Consider the following 23948-nt stretch of genomic DNA (forward strand, 5'->3'; position numbering starts at 1 on the left):
TTAAACTTGCTGTAGAAGAGACTTTTTAATCTGGAATACATCAAATAATGGGCTTCTATTTTCAGTAGAAGATTGAACATGGATGGTGAGGGACATGTGTAAAACTGAGAAATCAAAGTATAAAATGCCATTAACACAATACACAAGAAAGATATTTTGTTGTTTATAGTGACACCTTTGATAGGGGTTAAGGATAAAAACGTTTATACAGTCTGTGTGAGGGGTATGTACAAATGTAATGGCGGTGGTGGAAAGTAACATGTACATGTACTCAAGTACTGTACTTACTGTAAGTACAAATTTGAGGATTTTTTACTTTACTGGATTTTTTTCAACTTTCAGTACTTTTACTTCTACTCCACTACATCTCAGAGGCAAATATTGTAGTTTTTACTCCACTACAATTATTTGAAAACTTTAGTTACTAGTTACTTTGTAGATTTTGTAGATTTGTATTATTATTACAAAACATGCACTTATCGGGATATACTTCACCTATTTGAAAATAGCAGATCTAGAAGCTCACAACGTGTCACTTTGCGACTTGTTGTGAGCTTGCAGATCTGCTATTATTTTCAAATGATTTTGAACACTTGTGAAATAGGACATTCTGCATAATGAGTACTTTTACTTTTGGTACTTCAAGTACATTTTGATGCCAATACTTTTGTACTTATAGTAAATCTGGAATTCCGGAGTTTTACGCTAGAGTATTTCCATAATGCAGTATTGATACTTTTACTTAAGTAAAAAAAAATTGAATACTTTTTCCACCACTGTGTACTGTAATGGAACCAAGTGGACCCGTAAAATGGATACTACACCCTCCGGCTCAGCAGGGGGCGCATGTACCTCCACATCAGTTAGCATCCCGCAGAAGAAGCAGAGGGTCCTCTGTGGTGGGGCGTGTTGACAGTAGTTTTACATACTGTACCATTGTAGCAGCAGAACAGGCCTCTGTGCAGCGATACATATTGTTACTTTCATCAGCCTAAAGGTTGGTATTTTATATCAAATGAGCTCTTATGACGTTAATTAGCTAGAACTGATCAGGTTCAGAGATCAGGGTGTTTTTTCCCCTTTGGTAATATTGACATAATGCCGTTTGTCTTCATCAGCAGGACGAGCTTCCTGACTAGAAAAAAAAGAAAGAAGAAAAAAGCCTGGTTACTTTAGTTTACAAAGTGTATTTTATTATATGAACTGTATGTAGGATGTTAACTAGTACTACCTCACCCGTATTTACCCGTTTTGTGTCATATTGACTGTCATTTTGTTAACATTGATCATTATATTTGCGATTTGCTACAGTCAACTAAAAAAGTTGCCTAATGTTTGTGCTATGCGACATCCATGTTGAAGTTGAATTGCTAGCTGCAAGAGACATATACTGTACTGGAACTAATGTGTAAAATATATTACTACTGTATACACTTATATTTGAGTATAGATGACTAAGTATACACTGGGATTAATATGTCAGATAGATATAGATTCAAGCCTACTTGGTAACACTGGAATGTATATTTAGGCCTAACATTTAGGTGACTCTGGAATTAATTATGAAAGATAGATTATTATATAACGCTGGCATTAATATTTTAGATAGATGACCGAGTAACACTGGAATTGACATGTAAGAGTAAGGACTGGGATTGCAAATGTTCTCTTTTTAGTTTTAGCATTTCCAGGAAACTGAAGTCCTTGTTGTGGAATGTAAACGTTAGCTTAAAAAAAGGAAAGCTGCACAAAATGGGTGTGTCCTGTTGGCTACAGAACAAACATCCCATTTAATCTTTTAAGTTACACACTGATAGAATGAAATAGAATGCACACACAACAATATTTGGAACTTATTTTGTCTTGGCACATATCAGGGGCCACATCCATCACAGATAGTGCTTATTTACTGTAAATTGGTTTAGGCTCAATTAATCTAAATCTACAATGGATTACTTTATTTTAATTTCCTGAGCTTTTACTTTATGAATGTTATTGACGGCTTAGTGTTACCTCTAAGGTTACATTAGTTAAATTAAGGCATTTATTTAAGCTGTCATGACTTCTAGCTTCTAGCCTCTATGTAGTTGCATCTCAAGTAGATAATCATCTAAATCTATACAATTATTTAAAATTATACTGCTTTCAAAAGTAACTAAATAATGATAAAGGCTGCAAATAAAGACATAATTTTAAAGGAATTGCAAATCTTTGACTTGGGCAGAAAGGCACAATTCTTTATTTAACTGAGATATAATTATGCATAGTCAAAGAAATTGCTATGCTAATATCACGCAGCTATAAGTAACCACTGGCTAGATTAAACGTGACAAAAATGTGAAGTGGAAATATTGTAGCCACTTGTAATTTGGACATAGCAGATAATATTGCGATTTTGGTTGTAATAATTATATTAATTGTGCTGCCCTATTGCGTGTTTTAGCTATAACCAGAGATGAAGTATTCACTAGTTTTCCCCCACTGACAGTGTTTAGTTCATTAGTTGGAGGAACATTCCTGAACAGCTAATGTTATAAACTCTAAATAACAAATGCTTAAAATAGTGCATTGGAAATAGTATGGCTAATCTATGTTCTCTGCATTCACAGCTGACAAAGATGAATTGGGTTGGGAAAATAATCGGTGGCATCATTGATGTGGCCAGGTGAGAATCTACACAAATGCCTTTCTAATCCAAGTTATTCTCCCTGTGGCTTAACCTGTTTATCTCTGACTCTCTCCCGGCAGCAACATCGATCCAGCCATGTTTGTGCCCTCTGATCCTGTAAGTAACTGCTCTCTGACTTTGTTCTGCACCACATTAGTACAACATGCTCCATCTCCTTACCTCTGTACTGCTACAATACGGTCACAGTATTTGTCAATGTCTCTGTACTAGTAATTATGACATAATTGTCTAATCGCAATTATTTTGCATAATCGTCATAATCGTTTCCATGTTGTAAAATTTTCATACATTTTCAAATATTAAAAAAGCGGAAATAGCTGTTGTAAGCTTGTATATCAGCTATTTCCGCTATTTATGTTTACATTTCTGTGAGAGTATAAAATATGTCAGTAATTTCTTTGTACATTTAATTTCTTTGTCATATCTGACCTGTGCAATTATTGATTACGAAGCCTAAAAGGCAAACAGAAATACACATTTTATTCATACGTATGTTCCAATGTTGAATGCAAAAAAAAATGTAAATCTTTAATCGCAATTATTTGTATGACAATTAATAGACAACTTAAATATTGTAATTGTGACAGCCCTAAGTATTTCTCAATATCTCTGTACTGCAGCCTCCACCACGTAGACCGCTTCAATATGCAGAGCAAAATGAGAGTGATGAGGAGAGACAGTTTCGCCAGGTCTTCAAACAGCTTGCTGGAGATGTGAGTGAAATAAATTATACAATATCGCCACTATTTTATATGATTATTCTTAACAGTAGCTCAGCCATAAATACTTTTGACATTTTGTCATAAAGACGTTGGTCTTAAGTTTGTTGGTTTAAACAATCTTTGTTTTATAGGACATGGAGGTGAGCCCAACTGAGCTGATGAACATCCTGAATAAAATCATCTCCAGACGTAAGACCCGTTTCTATGTTGGTTACTCAGTACAGTACTGTGCCCCTTTAGTCCATCTTTATGTTCTTTATGTTTTATATTTTCTTTTATGTGAGTGTTTGTATGTGTTTGTTGAATATTGTGACTTTTGTACTGCTGCTACCCTGGACAGGGCTTTGTAAAAGAGATCTTGTATCTCAATGGGATTTTACCTATATAAACAGAATTCAATTTGTTTGAATTGTAGATGCAGACCTGAAGACAGATGGTTTCAGTATCGAGTCTGCCCGGAGTATGGTTGCAGTCATGGATGTATCCTTTCTATCAGAGAGAATATCATAAGAATGTATGTGGTATACAATCTAGGCGACAGTTCACTGAAGAACTATATCCATAGCACTTCCCTCAACAAAGTGTTGCAATGTTAAAGAACAGAACAAATGTATAAACAGACATCATTTACAAGCACATTTCATTGTGGTTGTTTTTCAGAAATTCAGAGATTTCAGAAACATTTGATTGGTTATCCATATGACTAATGAAGCCCATTAGACCCTCTTTATTTCCTGCCTTCTGCCAGTTGTGACGATAGAGTTGAAAGTGGGTAAGATTGAATCGACATGCCGGTACTCGCAGTGCACATCCGGTGCACTGCGGACATGCCGGTACACGCAGTGCACGTCTGGTTAAACCAGTTAATGAATGCATTGACCACCTAACCACACTATAGTTTGTGTGTGTGTGTGTGTGTGTGTGTGTGTGTGTGTGTGTGTGTGTGTGTGTGTGTGTGTGTGTGTGTGTGTGTGTGTGTGTGTGTGTGTGTGTGTGTGTGTGTGTGTGTGTGTGTGTGTGTGTGTGTGTGTGTGTGTGTGTGTGTGTGTGTGTGTGTGTGTGTGTGTGTGTGTGTGTGCGTGCGTGTGTGTCAGTCTGCATTGTGAAGGGATTCCAAAATTAGAGGAAATATTGAGGGACTCAATTGGTTGGGATGATTTTGTAAATTGCCACCACAAAATTTGGCATTGAGCTGGTGGTTCAGACATTTTGTAAATCAAATAGAGAACATACACCTCACAAATTCAGTAAGAAATTACATGAAATAATAAATTAAAAAAAACCTCAATGGCCACTAAAGCAGTTGGCTCTAGTTAAAATGGTACATTGGTATGGTACATTCCAGAATAGTTGCTTATGATAGCTAATCCCTTTGGCTCTAGTTAAAGCATAGTTTCTATGATACATTCTGGAATAGTTATATATGACGGCAAATAATCTCCTTGGCTGTAGTTTAAAGCATAGTTGCTATAGTACATTATGGAAAGGTTACATATGACCGCTAATCTCCTTGGCTGTAGTTAAAAGCATAGTTACTATGATACATTCTGGAATAGTTACAGATGACAGGTGGACAATCCCTTCATTAAATTCATTGCATCATTAATAAGACATGAGCACACCTTAGGTAAATATAGTATACACGATTAACAATGCCAAAGCCAATATTATAATCCTTAGTGTTGGTTCAGAGTGACAGTACTGGCAAACTTGGATTCCATGAATTCAAACATCTCTGGAACAATATTAAGAAGTGGCAGGTAAGTGTTTTGGCCTATTTTGTTTCCCCTTTTGCATCAAGATAATATGAAAACCTTATTTGTGGAGCACAGTAAAATTCCTGTGGTTAATTATCCCCTGTAACTAAGATTGTAGTTACAGAGAATAAGTCGGTACGTCATTATAGCTTTGTAATCTAAGCTGGGCACATTTTACCTATAGGCTTGAAAACTGGTTTCCTTAGGACGTGGTACTTATGTGCCACACCCTTCTACGCTTTAAGACCTGCCTTGGTTTTTGAGTCGCTTGTTCAGCTCACCAATATAATGGATTGGTACCATTTTATTTACATATTCTTAGAAGCTATACAACAATGTTCTCATTTGCAGTTTAGGCATTTAGGAGACGCTCTTATCCAGAGAAACTTACGAGCTAGATCAGATCACTAGTCAACAAATAACAGGGTATGAAACCTAGCATCTTTCTAAAGAACATGCTATCTCTAAATAACACTCTTAGCATTTGTGGTCAAGCAATGAACAAGTACTCGACATACAACTGCATAGTATCTATGAAAAACAAATAGGCGAGGCAAGAAGGGATATACAAGGAATGAGGAGTGCTAGGGGGTGAAGAGGTGAGTTTTCAGATTGTCACAGAAAATGGGGAGTGAGTCTGCAGTTTTGACTGAGTGGGGACAGTCATTCCACTATCCACACACAGCTTGGGAGCCAGGAGGGAGGAGAGTATAGGACGCTTGGGAGCCAGGAGGGAGGAGAGTATAGGACGCTTGGGAGCCAGGAGGGAGGAGAGTATAGGACGCTTGGAGCATTGGCCAGGGTGTTTTATGGAAGGTATGGACAGACTTCCGGTCTTATTTGATCGTGTGTGGGAAGAGGTGTAGCAGGGGTGGCTCATGTCCTGAAAGTAAGGGGGTGCCATGCCCTTGATTGCCTTGTAGGTCATCACCACTGTTTTGAATTGCATGCAGGCAGCAACCGGAAGACAGTGAAGGAAATGCAAAAGGGGGGAGACACATTTGAGTACACCAAATTCACCAAACATCCTGCTAGCTAGATTATTCTCCCATTGGTTGCTAGTAGATTGTAAAATATGTTGCTGTTCTGTTACAAACTGTTCTCTGTCTATTAGGGAGTTTACAAGACCTATGACGCGGATGGCTCTGGGGTCATTGGTGCAGATGAGCTGCCCGACGCTTTCAGGGCTGCTGGTAAGATATCTTTCTCTTTTTCTTTGTTATAACTGGTGAAATAATTTCAAATATCTTTTAGGTGAATAAGCTTCATAAAGGACAATGAATAGAAAACAAGACTAGGCAAGCCTAGCTCAGCCGTACCCTGTTATTATATGATCTAATCTCTCTTCTTTCTGTTGGCAGAAATGGTAAACCGGAAGTTGAGTCATTCTTTATGAAAATGACTATGTTTCAATGTGAATGTGTTCATCTTGCCAATGCCAACTATGAACTAGTACAGGTCTTTCCTGCTTGACTTGACTTCTCCATTGGTGCAGTTACCTGGATAGCTGATTTTATGCTCATTCTATGCAGAGAAAGTGAGAGTGAATCTCTAACATTAAATAATATAGAGTCCACAGAGTAGGAAGGGCTGGCTAATTAAACATTATACTGACACCATTGGGGAACACATAATGCAACATAGTAGTACCAAAGGAATATATTCCAGAACATTGTCTCTGTTATGTCTATTTAAAATATGAAATACTTGCACTGCTGTAGCACAATGGGCAGATTATGTTGAGTTTGTCTGGAAGGCAGAAAAAGGAAATGTGATACCGGTCTGGCACGTTTCTGGCTGTTCGCAGTGCAAGTGATTGTCAATGTCATGCATGCATGTTTAACCACTTAAACCCTATATAATGTAGGTCCCCCAGTGGTCTGTGCTTGCCCCTGTCTTTTTCCCTATTCACCATATCTCTTTGCCAAAACTAGCTGCTCTACATTCGCCAAATATTTGCCTATAATGACATGCCCAGAACAGGGATGCTAGGGTTCATAATGGTTAAACAGTGGAGAGTCAGTTACCAACACTGAGTGTTAGAGGCTGGCCCCCCTGGGTCCGGCAAAAAAATCTGTCTACAAACTAATAACATGAATATTATCATTTTACAATCACCTGAGATGATGATGAACTTGCCTGCTAGAATGTAACTTCAGTGCCGTTTTGTGGTATATTATGCTACAGAAAGTTCGGACAACATAGGTACTGTTTCATACACAATAGTGGTGTGAATGGTCTACTTAGTTCTGTTATAGACAAGGCCTGTTATAAATTGATTGGCCTTACCGTAAAAATATGGGAATAATAATGAATATGTTTGGTAATCTAGAAAATCTAAATTTAATTCTAACTGTGTTAGAATTGTGTTATTTTATTATTATTTTTTTTTATATTCTTCAGCTAAGTGAAATGCAGTATGTGTGTGTGGCGAATGTGGTATGATAAAATGTCTATTCATTCCCTTCCTTAGGTTTCCCCCTCAATGACCAGCTGTTCCAGATGATTATTCGCAGATACAGTGATGAAAATGGGAACATGGATTTTGACAACTACATTGGATGCCTTGTAAGGCTGGACGCTATGTGCCGTAAGTGTCAAAGCCGAAATGGCAAACAAATTAGTTTGATTTCACATTCTGTCTAATCTAATCTATCGAGGAGCAAGTCTTAACCACTTTTCTGATTCAGGTGCTTTCAAAACCTTGGATAAGGACAACAACGGGACTATCAAGGTCAATGTTCAAGAGGTAAGCCAATCAGTTATCTTCTGGGATATTGTAGATTTGTGTCTGGACTCCTCTGGAGTTAAAACATGTTAAATAGTTGTTGTTCATGAATCATGGTGATAGGAACAGTTTGCACCTACATTATAGGTTTACTACATTTGTTTCTGTATTGTTTTTGCAGTGGCTTCAGTTGACCATGTACTCTTGAACACAAGAAGTGACTCCTCTGCTTGTTTAAAAACCACTTTGTCTACACAATGGATTTTGACCATACTAATATCCCACCGTGTTTATCAACCAATCCCTTGTGTATGCAGGTTTTTTGTGAATGTGAACACAACATTTCATAGTGCAGAATACTTGTATGGGATGTTTCACTGTCCCAAATGGCTTGGGGAAAATAAATCTAATGCTATTGAGAGAGGCAATGACTACAAACCTGCACACGCAATGGAACATTTATCTAATATTTGCTTATTGACGACTTCTGTATATAGCTCTGGGAGTGCCATTGAATAATAGGATGTGGATAAGGGTGGGGAAGCCTCAATTTTAAGGAGAAATATCACCAGTTTTATATGGTTAAAAGGAAAAGTCAAGTGGAGGTGGCGGTCATACATTATGTTTCACTTGCCTTATACCCTATTGCGACTCAGTCAATGCAATAACTTTATTGTTTAATCCAATCTCACCAGTGCATCGATATTTGTAAACTCCATTTTTGTTTTGATACCTAAAAGGCACTAGCGGTAACGGTGTGGCACTGATTTATGCACAACTGTCAAGGACCATACTGATGGTAGCTATGTACATGAATGAAACATAAAGGATACTGTAGGCATGTGTCAAAACATTCGATAGTGAAATATTAAATACATATATATATTCTCTACATCCTAGTTAAATATTATGTTTCAAGTTTACTTTGACAGCTGTGTGTGTGTGTGTGTGTGTGTGTGTGTGTGTGTGTGTGTGTGTGTGCGCGCGCGTGTATATTGTGCCATCTATGTCAATGCCAGTGTTGCACTTGGATATTGCATTTTACCCTTTTGTGCTTACTAATGATAATTTCACTGTTGCATCATGTACCTATTCAAGATGCCTACCTACACACCAAATAATGCCAGCATAATATGAAAAATGATATATAGAAAGGATGCCATTGCTGCATGTAGCCAATACTAGAGAATATTGCCATTAATAAAAACACTAAACAGATGTTTATTATGCCACGTGTCAATGAACTGTTATTGCAATGTCTTGTAACAGATAGTTGTCATATTTGGAATAAAAGTTACCAAATACACATTTTTGTCTGTTTTCATATTTCTATGTAAGTCATGCTGTACTCTCAGTACAAATTTAAGAGGCCCTAACATTTACATAGTAGCTACGCCTACTACTGTCACTGTCAGTAACAACTTTAAATAGTGAGTAGAGTAGAAGCGATCACCTATTTAGCGAGAGTACATTGGGGCCTAAGAAACTTTCAGGGGGGGAAATATGGCAAATAAGATAAGATCTTTATTTGCCATATAAATAAAGATGAGATGATTTTCATCAATCATTGTTATAGTGCCATAACAAGCAATTTTACTGTTTGATATAAAAGTACAAATGTCAAGTAGAAACTCATTTATTATGGCTGCCTGCTTTGATGTGTCTTAACTGAAGAATTTCCAATTTTCTGTTCTTTTTACTTCTACTCCACTACACCTCAGAGGCAAATATTGTACTTTTACTCCACTGCAATTATTTGAAAACTTAAGTTACTTGTTACTTTGTAGATTTTGATCATTATTACAAAACACATTAAGATTAACCACTTCAGCCCTTTGAAAATAGCCGATCTACAAGCTCACACTGCCATACTATGCATTGCGAGCTTGTAGATCTGCTATTTTCAAAAGATTTTTATACATTTGAAATGTTTGGATTCTGGACTTTCACTTGGAACAGTATTTCTGCATTGCAGTATTGATACTTTTACTTAAGTAAAACATGTGAGTACTTTTTCCACCGCTGTGGGGGGGCGGTCTTACCTCCATAGAAGGCAAAAAGTAACTTCAGACTTCACTACAAAGCGCCATTTGTGCTTCCGCCTCCATCCTCACAGCAGTTTCCGCAGCACCAGGGGAAAGCCCTGCTTTCTATTTACCGCTCACTGCTCTGATCCCGTTTAAGGTTTAGAGCGGATACGGAAATTGTCTATGAATATGTTTGTGTTTGTAAATCACCGGATATAGTAGGCGGGCTTTAAACCGGATTGGCAACATGCAAAGTGATGTGATCCCAGTCTACCTAAGGCTCTGAGGATCGACCTGTGATTGGTCCTCTCGCCTCGCTGCAGAGTCTCATGCTGTGTTGCCATGTCGGCTTATTATAAGCGACTTTGGGCTTGTTTTTCCTGTAAAGTCGCTTGTAAATAATGGTACATATTTACAAGATTTGTGTTATTGAAATGTTTTAAAAAATGTTCCAAAATTAACTTTTTTTTTTAAATAGCAGATTGGCTATTTTCAAATAGCCGTAGCCTAGTTTCTTCTTTTGGGCTTGTTTTCATAGACGTGGTTGATTATTTCTCTCACAAAATGTGGCAACACTGGTCGCATGGATGTTCTGCAGCTGGACGCCACTGGTTCCGAATGGCCGATACTTCACACTAATGTGGCGGTAAATAACGTTAATCAAAATACCCTCTTTTTTTACTTGTCAGTAAAAAAAACATTTTGTGTCAGGTAAATTAATCGTCATACAAGATATCAATCAAAGGTCAAAAGTTTTCGAATACCAACCAGAGTGTGTGAGCGTGTGTACGTTAGGTTAGCATTAGCTAAGCTTAGCTTGCTACTTGCAGAGCCCGCATTGTTGTTGTTACCATTTGTAAATAAATACAGTGTCACTAATAATGGACTGGAATTGGTTTGTTCAGTAGTAGTACAGAATTGGGAGCAATTATATACTTGCAAGCTAGTGTCTTTGTTTGTTCGACAAATGCCTTAAGTGTTCAGCTAGCTAGTAAACTGGGCTAGTTTTAGCTACATAAAAGTGTGTCCAATATACACCATTTTGCATGGATTTTATGTATTCAGCCCGTTTCTGCGCCAAAGTGAACAAACACCTGTAGTGTTTTCTACTGCAAGTTTCCAGTCATCGACAGTGAGGAAAGTCACATGTCTGCAATGTAATGTGGATGCTTCACTGTAGCTCTACTAGGAATGAACAGTGGTGTAAAAACATATTCACGTGTTTTTTACTTGAGTAAATACTTGATGATACTATAGCTGTAGTATACAACCCTCGTAGACGTATTTATGATTCTGGCGTTTAAAACGTCAGAATCATAAATACGTCTACGAGGGCTGAAGTGGTTAATTTATGTTTTGTTTTAATAATCTAAATAAATCTACGAAGTAACTAAACCTTTCAAATAATTATACTGGAGTAAAAGTACAATATTTGCCTTTGAGATGTAGTGAAGTAGAAGTTAAAGTATTGGAAATACAATACTCCAATAAAGTACAAATACCCTATAATTGTACCAAAGTAAATGTAATTAGTTACTTTCCACCACTGCATGTGGGTAATGAAATGTGGATGCTTCATTCAGCTCTACTTGGAATGAAGTGTTGTAGACTGAGTTTACATACAATGCGTTACTTTGAATTCAAATTACAGTTCCTTTCTTTGCAAAACTCTAATGTGTAAAAGCATGTTTAATTAGTTATCTTCTGTTTTTACATCATGCATTATTGCACCACTCACAAGTACATTGACCTGTCAGGAAGGATACACTGTTGTAGAATAACTGTAGATTTACATTTTATATTTGTTTGATATTTGATACTTTGCGCAATGACTGCAGAACACTGTACTGTATATCTGACTGTAGATTGACAGACATCTGTATACATTTAGTGTTTTAGATATTTTGCACAATAGCCTACTGTGGAACACTATTATTTGATCGTGTAAATATCACAGTGCCGTTCTTGTGCCTTGTATTTTTCTTATTTATTTAACAGTGAAAGTGCAATTCATTGGAAACGTGAACAAAATAATTTCACCTACTTATTATACTTTATACCTGGTGTAAACAATAAACTTCAAGTAACTAATACAGCTTTTGCCTTAAAGGTCTTTGGCAGCCTAAGAAGTGGACACTAAAGTGGAGTACTTGTGAGTGGGGACGCTGTCTTTGTGGAGGATGTCTTCACCATTAGACTATCAAGACAGTATCAATCGCTTCAGGAAAAGAAAAGCCCGCTTCAGTTTTAGTGAAATCCACATACTGTTGGATGAAGTGAGAAAACATCGCTCGATAATTGTAGGTATGTGAATTTCTTGGCTTATGCCACCCAGAATGGCTGCATACATATTGCATGTGTAAACATTTAGAGGTGTTGTGTTTGATGTAATGGGCTTCTGAGTGTATGGTTTATACATTCAGGAAATTATTAAATTACCATCATGGGTTCTGTCCTGTGCCTGAACTTTTAACCATTTTACTGCAAAGTAGAAGGGGAACATTTTAGCTCAGAGGGACGATTAAAACCCCAATGGAGTGTGCACTCACTTTGAGTCAAACTTAATATCATGGAGTGTACACTCAGTCAAAATCCTAAGGCATCAAACTTGAGCCAAACAAAATATGGGTTGAGTGTCGGGTGGCGCAGGGGTAACATTCCTGCCCCCCGTGGATACTGGGGTTCAAATCCTCCACAGTGCTTCTGGCTTGTCCAGGCGCTTCCAACGGCCACAACCGGCTTGTTTGCAGGTGAGAAGCCGGCAGAGAATGGTGTTCTTTCACTGAACTAGCGAGTCCTACGGTTGGTTGGGGCACCTGTTCAGCAGGGACAAGAACTGGGAGAGAGAGCCTTTTCCTGTGCACACTAGGGCTGTCACGATTGCAAATCTAAGTCGACGATTAATTGTCTCTCAAATAATTGTGATTAACAATTTAATTGTGTGTTTGGCATTGAACATTGGAACATATGAAGCCTTTTAGGCTTCGTAATTAGAAATTATACAGGGCAGATATAACAAATAACTGAAATATACAAAGAAATTATTGACATATAAAAAATAAATAAAAAGCTGAAATAGTCGATCTACAAGATTATAACACGTGACCTTGTGACGCGTTGTAAGCTTGTAGATCAGCTATTTCAGTTTTTCTTTTATATTTGAAAATGTGTGAACATTTTTCAACATGGAAGTGATTATGACGGTTATGCAAAAATAATTGCGATTATCTCAAATAATTGCAATTAGACGATTATGTAATAATTGTGACAGGCCTGTAACTGCACACATTACACCCTCCTGGTGAAACTCATTCTCTGTCGGGTGACAGAGATTAAGTCAAAGATGAGTCTGATCAACATGTAGGGGCTGGCAGTGAGGGGGACTGCATGGGGGAATTGGCATAATGACTAAATTGGGAGAAAGTGGAGAAGCAGAAAATAAGGGTAGAATCTCATTGTAGTCCTGTTGACAAGTCATTCCCAGTGCTATAAAATGTTGCATTTTCTCTCTCCTTCAAAGGCAAATTCAATCGTGGTGTGCCAACAGATGTTAAGAAGCGCACATGGGCAGAAATTACCGCACGTGTAAATGAGATCGGAGAGTGCCAGCGCGAAGTCATTGAGGTGATCAAGAAGTGGTCAGACCTAAAGTGTGACACCAAGCGGAAAGTGTCTGCTATGCTGAGAGGAGCTCCACCCAATAATAAGGTGCTCCTCTCTCGTCTGACGCGAGACCTCACTCAGGTAGAAAGAATAGTACACCAGATTCTGGAGATGGAGAACAGGGGAGACCGCATCAGCGGTGGATTTGGACCACTGGAAGACGATGATGATGGGCCCGAGGATATTGATGACTTCGAAGATGACATGATGGGATTGACGAGTTCCCCCAATGGGATGGACATGTCTACCATGCCACCCCCTCCTCCCCATTCCATGGATGTGCTACCACTGCCAGGTGCTAAAGAAGATCAGTCCATTCCCAACTACAGTGGCTCATCTCGTGAGTGCTTTCAAGTTACATGACAGCGTTTTTTGGACTTGACAGACAGTATTATGATTGAATATTGATTTATTTATTATTGATCCTATTTTTTCCATTTGTTTTCATATTACAGGGGATTCTTCACAACCTTCCATGGATGCCCAATATGAAGCACCTGTTACTGAAGGTGAGTTCAAATATTAAAGTTGGCTTGTCATATGGCTTTTCCCAAGTTAATAATCCATTGGTATTACTGTTTATTTCATAATATTTAAAATGTTCAAAAATAAGGCATTTTAGTGTTAAAAACCTGTTAGACTGAACACAGTGGCCTAACTTTAACCAGGGAAATCCCCTGGACCAGCAGGGAAAATCTGGGTGGGTGAAGTGAATGACACTTAAAAAGGTAGTAATGTAAGGGTAATAGGGCAAGAGTACCAAAATCCAGGAGATATAGGTATACTACAGAACCCCTGCCTGATGAAAGTATTTATTATATTGTCCAGCTGAAATGTTGCCCAGGGAAAAAAAGACAAATTGTGCCTCCAGTTTTTTCAGGGTGATATAAGTGAAACTATACATGTTTTTAGAATAAGTGCTAAATAGCTCTATATTCCCATAGTATCATGGTTATAGACTGTTCAGTAACAGGGGTCTCATCGGCTCTTCAGTAAACAAATTTAATTCAATCCAATCAGGAGAGAGAACTCTTTGGTGTCGCTGAAAATGTGTTTTCTGTTGCTAAAGAGCTGGGGAGACACCTGCTACCAAACAAACACTTTAGCACAGATTACTAACAGAATATTGAGCTTTTTAACTAAAAACTTTTTGTTTTAATAAAAATAATGGTAATATATCACTTACAGAACCTTTAACCTTTTTGTGTTTCGATTTTCTATAATGTTACATTATAATCTGGTGTTCTCCTTTTGATTCAAGATACCGAAACACCATTTTTGGACTCGGATGATGAACAAAAAGACGATCTGTTGCCCTCCACTCAGACAGCGAAACTTGCAGGGGATCACCAAGGAAATAATGGTGTCCCTCGACACATCGCTGGAAACTCAACACCCTTTCCCACTCAATCATCCTTCTCTGCTACGCTTCCTTCGTCAGGTCACACTTCACATAATCAGAGGCACAGTGTGCTGCAGAATGCAACGTTTAGCCTTCAAGAGCAGCATGCAACCAACATGCTGCTAGAGACAGTGTCACGCTCGCTCGAACTTCTGTCCGAGTCAGTGCAGCAGTTGGCTGAGACTCAGCAAGAGTTTGTACGCGATTCGCTGCAGCTCCAGCGGGAGACAGTGCAGGTTCTCAGAGACTTCACCGGCGGGGCCATCGCACTAGTTCATGACAAACTCAATGGACGGCCAGCCGTATAGGATATTGTGCTGGACTGAGCTGGCAGTATCGCTTTTGTCACGTTATTGATTTATTTTTTTCAGTCCTTCAAGTACAAGACTTGTGAGTGCCCCTGGATCGAGTCCCAGGATGAGTCTACCTTTTTTGATAGTTATTGTACAGTTTTCATGTGGTTGTATTTTGACACCTCGATAATAGTGACATACTCTTAGAATGATGGTCAAAGTGGAAAATTAAACAAATTGCCTGTTCTTATGACCTGATGTTTTTTTCAATACCTACTGAAATTGGGAACCCTGTTAATTTGTGAGGCCAAAATGATTTCTTAATATGCATAAACACTGAGCCAGTGATCAAGTTAATACAAAAATATATGGAATGATTTCTTAGAATACCACAAGTAATATACGCTTTTTTTTCCAGCACAAACGGCACAACCATATTAGCAAGCCTAAAAACTACAGAATGAACTCCCTTTCAACGAAATAAGTAGATATATTGCTTAGCCTACCAAGTGTCCAGCTATAAACAAGATTTTAAAGTTGATAACATGAACGAAATGATTGAATACCGAATGACTACACAAACACTGTCTGTACTATACAAGCTAGTCCTGTTGAACTGGGGTGTGATGAAAGTTAGCCATGTACTTGTATGTGGAGTAATGCAGATCTATAAATCAAGAATATGACCCGTTCAGAAATCAATCGGATGTCACTAAAGCTCATTCAGCAAAATGAGCTTAACTGCTTTAATTTGTAACATTCACCCAGTGCATAATTTGTAACCATTACCCCCTCCAAACTGTAAGCAACTCTGTCAGTTGTTACTGGGAAAAAGCAGGGCTAGAACAAAACATTTTGTTCCAAATCTTAAGTTTATAATGCTCAATACTGCATTCAAACCTCCATTACTGTGCTATGGTGACATTGATGTTCTTTAAATGAAGCCTCAGCAGTTAACAAAATGCATAGCAGGAATCAAACGTATAATGAACTTCAGACCAGGAAAACTACAGGTTGGTTTACATACAAAGGTTTAATTTCAAGGGACATTTTTTCATTACTGCTTTTAGTTTCCAGAAATGTAGACGGTACAGTTTGCTGTAGGCATAACATGATTGATTTATTTGGGCATGTAAACATTTCCTAGATTTAAAATATCCTCTCAATCAGCTGGCGCATGCATAGTGACTACAGCGGTTCAGCATCTTTCACATCACACAACTATAAAATCCGCCACTCGTCTAAAGCTCTCTCCCCAGGTCATTTTCCTCTGTCTGGAGGTGTGGACATGTATTGTATGCACTCGTAGTTCCTACCAAGATATTGGAGGGCAAACAGGCGATGGCTGGGGAGTGGGGTCTTTTTGTAGGCAGCAGGTGTTGAATACATGTCCTCTGTGTCTGGTAGTTGGAAGTCCCTATAATGTGCTTGAGTTGACAACCCACTGCAGAGCTTTCCGTTCAGCACTGGAGCAGGTGGCATACAGCATGCCACACTGAGCAGCAATGATACGGTTTACATGTACAATATTTATTAATTCAGAATGAACTCATTCCGATCAGAGATTCCAACGTAACTGTTTACATGGACGCTAAATAAAGGCGATCCTTGTTTACATGCCTCAAAGCATTTAATCGGAATATTACTTTTGACATGCACAAAGTGGTTCTGGCTGTGTCACTGTTGCTCCTGGACTCCCTTAAGGCGGTGTTGAGCAGCTATTTTGGTGTTGAAGGCCAGGTTCTCAGTTGTCCTAACAGTTTAGCAGTGTTTCCTCCAAGGCTAGCTCAATAATATGGGATGTTCAACATGAAAGGCAACATGTCCCTTAAAGATTTTTAACAGGAGCCAAACATGTAATTGACCATTTTTGTGAATATCTTTGATAAGACATGTACCAGTTGTGGGCACTCTGTGGACTGTGGACCTTGTCCTATATCTCCACATCTTTCAGACAAACTGCAAACTGGATGACATCAAAGTCTCCCCACTGTAAGTCAGAATCATCTGCAGGCTCTTCTGAGACAATATAGTCTTTCCATTCATCTGATTGGCTAAAACACTAGTAATCTTTGTCAACTGCAGAGCTAACAACGCAAGTTATTAAAGAGAAGTATAATGCAAATATTCCAAATTTACCCTGGGGCTATCCAACACTGGTACCTACATTTTTGGTGCTTTGTGCCACCTTTTCAGCTTGCCCGCCGTTGCCACTTGCCAGGGTTATTGCGTGAACTCTGTGAAGTGATGCAAGGTGTTGATCAGCACGTTCAGGTTTTGGTACCCAGCATTGGCCGGGTTATTTGGTTGAAATAGACTCTCATCCTCTCACTCTCCCGTCTCCCTAACCCTCTCTCTCTCTCACTGATCAAGCCGGTCTGAAGTCACACAACCTCCCTTTTACTGAACCATTTTTGCTACATTTGGTCTACATTGTGTTTAAAGTTGGACTGAAGATACAAGTAATTTATATTCAAGCTACATTCAGGACAAGCAACTGGCCTGCCCGCTGATCAATGACCATGAGCATGAGCCAGGAGAGGGCAGTATTGTCCCACAAAGGGATCAACGGTAATGCCATACATTTGACAAAGCACAAAGGCACCAAATAGTCATGACCATGGATTCTGATGGAGTGACAGCTACTGTAGGTTGCTCCAGGGATCTATGGACCAGTTGTTTCATGACATAAAGTCTGACCTGCCTGTCTGTCATCAAACTGATAGCCTGTGTTCTTTGTCACAAGAGAGTACTTGACAAGCTGGGTAGAGGCCTAAAGAAGTGTACACTCAATGTAGCAATGATTAACCTTTTGTTACTAAACAACCTGCAATTGGAACATAATGAGTTCTAGTAGAGCAAGATGGGTATAATATTTTCAAAACTCAACCTTGTTTCAATTTATATTACAATACCTCTTTGTTGAAGTTGTTTTTAGCTCTTATTTTTTTTAGGTATTCTATGAACTTTGGTTACATGATTGTTCTGTCCTTTTTAAAAGTACTTGGTAAAACGAATTGTCCTTAGAACAGTGCAGTATATTTTGTATTTACATGCAGATGCTCATCTCTTGATCAGTTAATTTCCACTATAATTTTCCAGTCTTTGCCTGGCTTTGATTAAAACAATATTAGTTATTTTAGCCTATTTCCGTTGTGGGTTTTCAGACAAAGAACAGATAGCTATGTAAATTACCAAATTAATCTCCAAGTTACCATCTCCCATTCTAAATGTATGGGTAGGATGGGGGTAGTCAGCATGCAATTAACTAGAATGGCATTGTCTTCCAGCCCTTGTGTCTCAGCAGGCGGGTTAAACAGCTGCTGAGGCTGGTACCAAGGGGTGGGGGGGTATGCTACAGAAGTTTTGCGGTCTGGTGGGGGTTTGTCCATAGCTGGAAGGCAGGGGGCAGCATGTCTGGTGGTTAGGGGGCTGGGCCACTGAATAGCCAGCTGTATTCACACTTTGAGCTTGTCTCTTACCTTTTTATTTTATGGTGCACTTAAGCCTGAGTGGAAAAGTGTCTCCTTAGAAGATATATTAGTCCCAAGATTCACTGAGTATCAACAAATTGCTAGTGCACACTTTTATGCCCTTCCTCTATGTTAGGATACAACTGAAAGACAGACATTACTTGCACTTTCCATGTATTTGAATGAATTTAGTAATTTCATTCCTTGTTTTTTGTTAGAATGTCTTCCCACGTTGTACTGCACTGTTCAGCAAATACTGCTGTGGAGCCATTTATGTTGAAATAAAGTGGATCCTTAGATTTAGTTTGGTTAATTGCATATGTTGTCGATAAGACTAGTGACTGTTGCTACAGTTTCTGCTGCTACAGTTTCTCTCAAGTATGATTGATACTGAAACATCTTTATAACCCATTACTTTTACTCATTCGCCTGCGTTTCTAATGTTTCATTCCAGTCCCTGACATCCATTGCTCTCCAGACTGCTAGTCTGCTACAGTTAGCTGACATCTGGTCAAAAGAGATATATCCATCGATCTGTCCTCCAAGTGTATGTAAAAGTTCCCTCCTGCAGTTCACCCAAGTGCCCTTTCTTTTCTTCTCTCTCCACCCCCACCTGTTTTTGTTCCCTCATCCCTCTACACTCCCCCTTTCATCTCCCATCTGCCACAGAAGCTCCAGGAGGAGAGAGTGTGGGCCGGGGGGTCAGAGAACAGAGGGGTGGGGGTGTGGGTAAAGGTAGGACTGATCCGACTGAAGGCAGGCAGCTCTGTCCTCCACCATCGTTATTAGAATTAAATTATTATCATGCCTCCATGTGTCCCCCAACGGCAGAGGAATTATGCATCTGCTGCTGCTAAGCCAAACAATTCATTTTCATCTAAATTAAGCATATTCACTGCATATTGGGGACTGGGAAGAGACTAGTGCTCTACAGAATAATTTATAATAAGGGGAAAAAAATATGTTTTGTACACAATATATTGTACAAATTATATTGTCAAAAATATAGTCAAGCTTGTCCTTAGATGCTGTATCGTATGACAAAGAATGTTAACATTATAGGCCTATGCAGTCTACAAGAAGTATACTGTCATCTGGACGTAGATTAGTGGTTTCAATGGTCATGTGATTTCTTTAAAGAGATATTATGAATTGTAAACTGCACTATACCAGCCTAACAGACACACATACCCATAATATACCACACATGTACATGTGTGGAATATAAATGAGCCTGGACCCCAACCAAATTATATGCACATATGCAGGGCGCCGTTTGGCTATGTACCCATTTGCACTCACACACACACACACACACACACACACACACACACACACACACACACACACACACACACACACACAAGCGTTGTGGCTCAGCAGACATCGTTGCCGCACCTCCTATTGTCCCCCGAATCAGACAGCAGGCTGGGGCTGCAGCAGTGGCCACAACAGCCTGACTTTTCCCCCGAGGGCCAGGGTTTGATTTGCACCAAGCTCAATCTCCCCTTGGGGGGAAGCAGCTCTGAGGCAGATGCTGACCATTCTAGGGGAGGGCCGGGGGATGACATGACTCCTCTTTGGTTCCCATGCCCCGTGGCACACTCGTGTCACACCCTTCCAAGTAGTACAGATGATAACAGCAGAGAGAGAGTGCACTGTCCATCTGCTCTCGTGACACAAAAGGCTCACATATCCACTGCCATGGAGATGTGCATCACATGCATGGCAGTATAGGTGGTGTTCTCCCAAAGGACACCACGTGACCTAAAGATGCATAGGAATAATAATAGACAAATGATCAGTGGTATAGTTTGCTTGTAACTTTTTCATGTGGATGTTTAATACAGATATCATGGCTCATGTTTTCAGTACATGAATATTACATTTTTAAGGCAGTTTTTGCTTCATTTGGTACTAGTAGAGAGAGAGGGCAGAGAGGAGGGTTGGGACACGAGTGTTTTATACATGTCAAGCCAAAACCAACCGGGCATGAGGGGACCATGGTGGTCAAAGACACTCCACAAGTATTTGAGTCAATTAGGCCGATTTTCATTATGTGTAGAGCTTATATTGGCTATGTTGTTATGTTCTAATCTAAGCTATATGTGTCTATAGATCTTCGATCACATGGCTGCGATACACTTAAAGGAGTAGTTCACCCAAAAAATGACTTATTTTGTATCAATTACACACCCCATGAAGCCTTGAATTCATGGAGATGTTTTTGTCGCATTCCTATGCCAATAATTTGATGACCAGCGAAGTCTCCAGTAGGAGACTCGAGTCTCCATTGAGTCTCCTACTGAATCACCTATTGACCGATGACGTGGTCATCAAATGATTGGCTCAGGAATATGACAAAAAAAAATCTCCATGAATTCAAGGCTTCATGAGGTGTGTAATTAATAGAAAATAAGCCATTTTTTGGGGTGAACTCATCCTTTAAGTCCATCGTCCAATCTGGAAATGACACACAACCTTTGCGTTTTTAAATTGTTTAAAAATGTGTAAAAGCCAAAACAATTGGAAGAATTGTCTTGAAGAAGAATCAGCCATCCCATCATAACTGAGTCTGAGTGTTTTATTTAGAAAAGACTTCGATTGGAACAGTCAAGGTGATTTATTCTTCATTCAGTCCGTGTCTTCTGTCATTGCAGTGCGTGGGGAGAAGCGTGTCAGGAAGGATGTGACGGCCACTTGAGACACGCGCCCCCTGCTCATTACAATATCAATATACACCCCCCAACACACAACACACACACACGCGCGCGCCAACACCCTCTCCTCCTCCCCATGGGCTACTGTTGTAGGATATACATAAACACCTCATGTTTTGACCTGCTCAATATTTCGGAATTCGCGTTTTCTAGGCTATTTGAAGACATTACACTTGAAACACACCAGGCACTCAAGCATAAGTTGCTCCATGTTAATGAATGCAGCCATTCATCTTCGAGTGTGCTTAATTCAGTTGTGGCAAAATAGCAATACTGGAGATGTGTGAACTCTATAGTCCTATAGGCTAATTTAGTGTATTATAAGCTATAATTAAGCTTCTCAGTTTATAGGTGTAGGCCTATAGCCTCTATAGGCTATAAAAGATAGTTAAAGTTTAACTAGCTTTTATTGACAGATAACAAATGAATAGCCCAGGTTACCAGGCTACTGATGGAGAATTTTAACTAAATGCCATGATCATTTGTTTGGTGATGTTTAGGGCTATGCATGAAAATAGTTATGATATTCAAATAAAGTCTGGGAGTATAGGCTAGACGGGTTCTCGTATTCAGTGCTGGGTGCCAACACACATGGGCTACTTTCATAAAGGTATAGGCCTTCTTTTCAATCTCGTCTAAACCATTGACCTTAACATTTGCCATAAACGTCCCAATGCTCAAAAACTCGTCATATGGCTAACCAACTCCTCCCAGAAAGATCGATTATATGTGCGCATTGTGCTGCAGTGTGAATCATGTGGAATTATAGACGGTTTGAGGAGACAATGGCCACACGGTCGACCATGTGCCGTTCATTATCATACAGCTGTTCGCATGAGGTCCAGAGACAAAGGCAACGCGATATACCCAAACCCAGCCAGTCCTGGAAGAGTCCCCCCCCCCCACCCCCTCGAAAACAGAACAAAAGACCCCCCAAATATCCGACAATGAGAGGTCTTATCCGTAACCTGCCCACTGTTGTTCTCCTGCACGCGTCAGAGCAATTAACAAAGGAAAGAAAGACCAAGGAACATGTTTATTTCTCCTCCACTTCCCTCTGATCAAAGTTCAGCTCCTTTCAACAAAAAAGTGCAGAACAGGACATGATATATAACCGAAACCCATGGTTTGTGGAAGGTTATTTAGCCTATATGCTATTATATATTAGGCTCTACCACAGTTATAATTTTAAAATGATATTGATAGGATAGGAACACCGTGTTTTTAGGGCTACTTTTAAGTGAGAATTATACACTCCACCACTTTTGTTATGGAAGAGTTCTTATTTTTTAAATTTCACATTAGGCTACTGAGATATAGGTTATGTTTAGCTTTATTAATTGAAATGGATGCATACCTTCCTTGTGCCAACTGTTACACATTGGACATTTTAGTTATTTTGGACGTCACCCTGAGTTTGACCCTCAGATTAAACTGCATCTGCATCACCCAAAAATCTCCATATAGCCAGGTGATGGTCCACATGTCCCCTAGCTCAATCTCCATATAGCCAGGTCCCACATGTCCCCTAGATAAATCTCCATATAGCAGTGGTGTAAAGTAACTAAGTACATTTACTCAAGTACTGTAGCCTACTTAAGTACAATTTTGAGGTGTTTTTTACTTTACTGGAATATTTCCAATTTTCAGTACTTCTACTCCACTACACCTCAGAGGCAAATATTGTACCTTTTACAATTAGGCCTATTTGAAAACTTTAGTTGCTAGTTACTTTGTAGATTTGTATTATTATTCCAGACATGTATTAACCACTTAATCCCTATATTTGGCTATTTGAAATATAGCAGATCTACAAGCTCACACGCGACACCTTGTGAGCTTGTAGATCTGCTATTTTCAAAAGATTTGTATACATTTTGAACACTTGTGAAATAGGACATTCTGCATGATGAGTATACTTTTACTTTTTGTACTTAAAGTACATTTTTATGCCAATACCTTTGTACTTTTACTCAAGTAAAAAATCCGGAGTCTTCATTTTATATTGTAGTATTGATACTTTTACTTAAGTAAAAAATGTGAGTACTTTTTCCACCTCTGCCCCTAGCTAGTAGCTAAATCTCCATATAGCCAGGTCCCACATGTCCCCTAGCTAAAGGAGCAGGTCCCTGGAGGTCTCCTGTGGCCCCTCCTCTTCGCGTGACGCGAGGCAAACCAGACGTATAAAACCACTCACTTTCATGACACACCAGAATTAATCTAAACAAAGTTGACCTGCGGCGAGGAGGATTTAGGATACGCGAAATAGGGACTTTGTAATGAGTGTAGGCTACGCACAATTTCATTCGGCAATGAACATTGGGCTTTAAAAGTTTTTTTGTTGTGTTTTCTTTTAACATTTGGACAGTTTCCTTTTAGCGTCTGCGCGTCTTTTTGAGGAATATTACGCGTACATATTATTGAACATATGTACATCCACTTTTAACTGTCAGTCGCGCAACCCCCGGGAAGAA

At 39.1% G+C, this 23948-nt stretch overlaps 2 protein-coding genes across 2 annotated transcripts; both read left to right on the forward strand.

Moving 5' to 3' along the window:
* The first annotated feature begins 893 nt into the window (after positions 1 to 893).
* On the forward strand, positions 894 to 9202 carry capns1a (calpain, small subunit 1 a). The gene is made up of 11 exons (XM_084073387.1): positions 894 to 997; positions 2610 to 2665; positions 2749 to 2785; positions 3310 to 3402; positions 3543 to 3600; positions 3827 to 3891; positions 5103 to 5171; positions 6283 to 6361; positions 7642 to 7758; positions 7859 to 7917; positions 8078 to 9202. Exons 2-11 carry the CDS (start codon positions 2619 to 2621, stop codon positions 8102 to 8104), a joined length of 651 nt encoding a protein of 216 aa, XP_083929513.1. The 5' UTR covers positions 894 to 997; positions 2610 to 2618; the 3' UTR covers positions 8105 to 9202.
* Positions 9203 to 10454: 1252 nt separating this feature from the next.
* On the forward strand, positions 10455 to 15690 carry LOC311056973 (uncharacterized protein). The gene is made up of 5 exons (XM_084073840.1): positions 10455 to 10569; positions 12034 to 12227; positions 13444 to 13926; positions 14042 to 14095; positions 14848 to 15690. Exons 2-5 carry the CDS (start codon positions 12104 to 12106, stop codon positions 15294 to 15296), a joined length of 1110 nt encoding a protein of 369 aa, XP_083929966.1. The 5' UTR covers positions 10455 to 10569; positions 12034 to 12103; the 3' UTR covers positions 15297 to 15690.
* The last annotated feature ends 8258 nt before the right edge of the window (positions 15691 to 23948 follow it).

The sequence above is a fragment of the Gymnoscopelus microlampas genome (assembly GCF_963454915.1).
Source record: "Gymnoscopelus microlampas genome assembly, chromosome: 12".
Classification (NCBI taxonomy): domain Eukaryota; kingdom Metazoa; phylum Chordata; class Actinopteri; order Myctophiformes; family Myctophidae; genus Gymnoscopelus; species Gymnoscopelus microlampas.

Coding starts and splice junctions, on each gene's coding strand:
- capns1a (XM_084073387.1), top strand. CDS start 2,619: ATGAATTGGGTTGGGAAAATAATCGGTGGCATCATTGATGTGGCCAG. Junction 3,601..3,826: donor GAATAAAATCATCTCCAGAC/GTAAGACCCGTT, acceptor TTTGAATTGTAG/ATGCAGACCTGAAGACAGAT. Junction 5,172..6,282: donor ACAATATTAAGAAGTGGCAG/GTAAGTGTTTTG, acceptor TCTGTCTATTAG/GGAGTTTACAAGACCTATGA.
- LOC311056973 (XM_084073840.1), top strand. CDS start 12,104: ATGTCTTCACCATTAGACTATCAAGACAGTATCAATCGCTTCAGGAAA. Junction 12,228..13,443: donor ACATCGCTCGATAATTGTAG/GTATGTGAATTT, acceptor TCTCCTTCAAAG/GCAAATTCAATCGTGGTGTG. Junction 14,096..14,847: donor TGAAGCACCTGTTACTGAAG/GTGAGTTCAAAT, acceptor TTTTGATTCAAG/ATACCGAAACACCATTTTTG.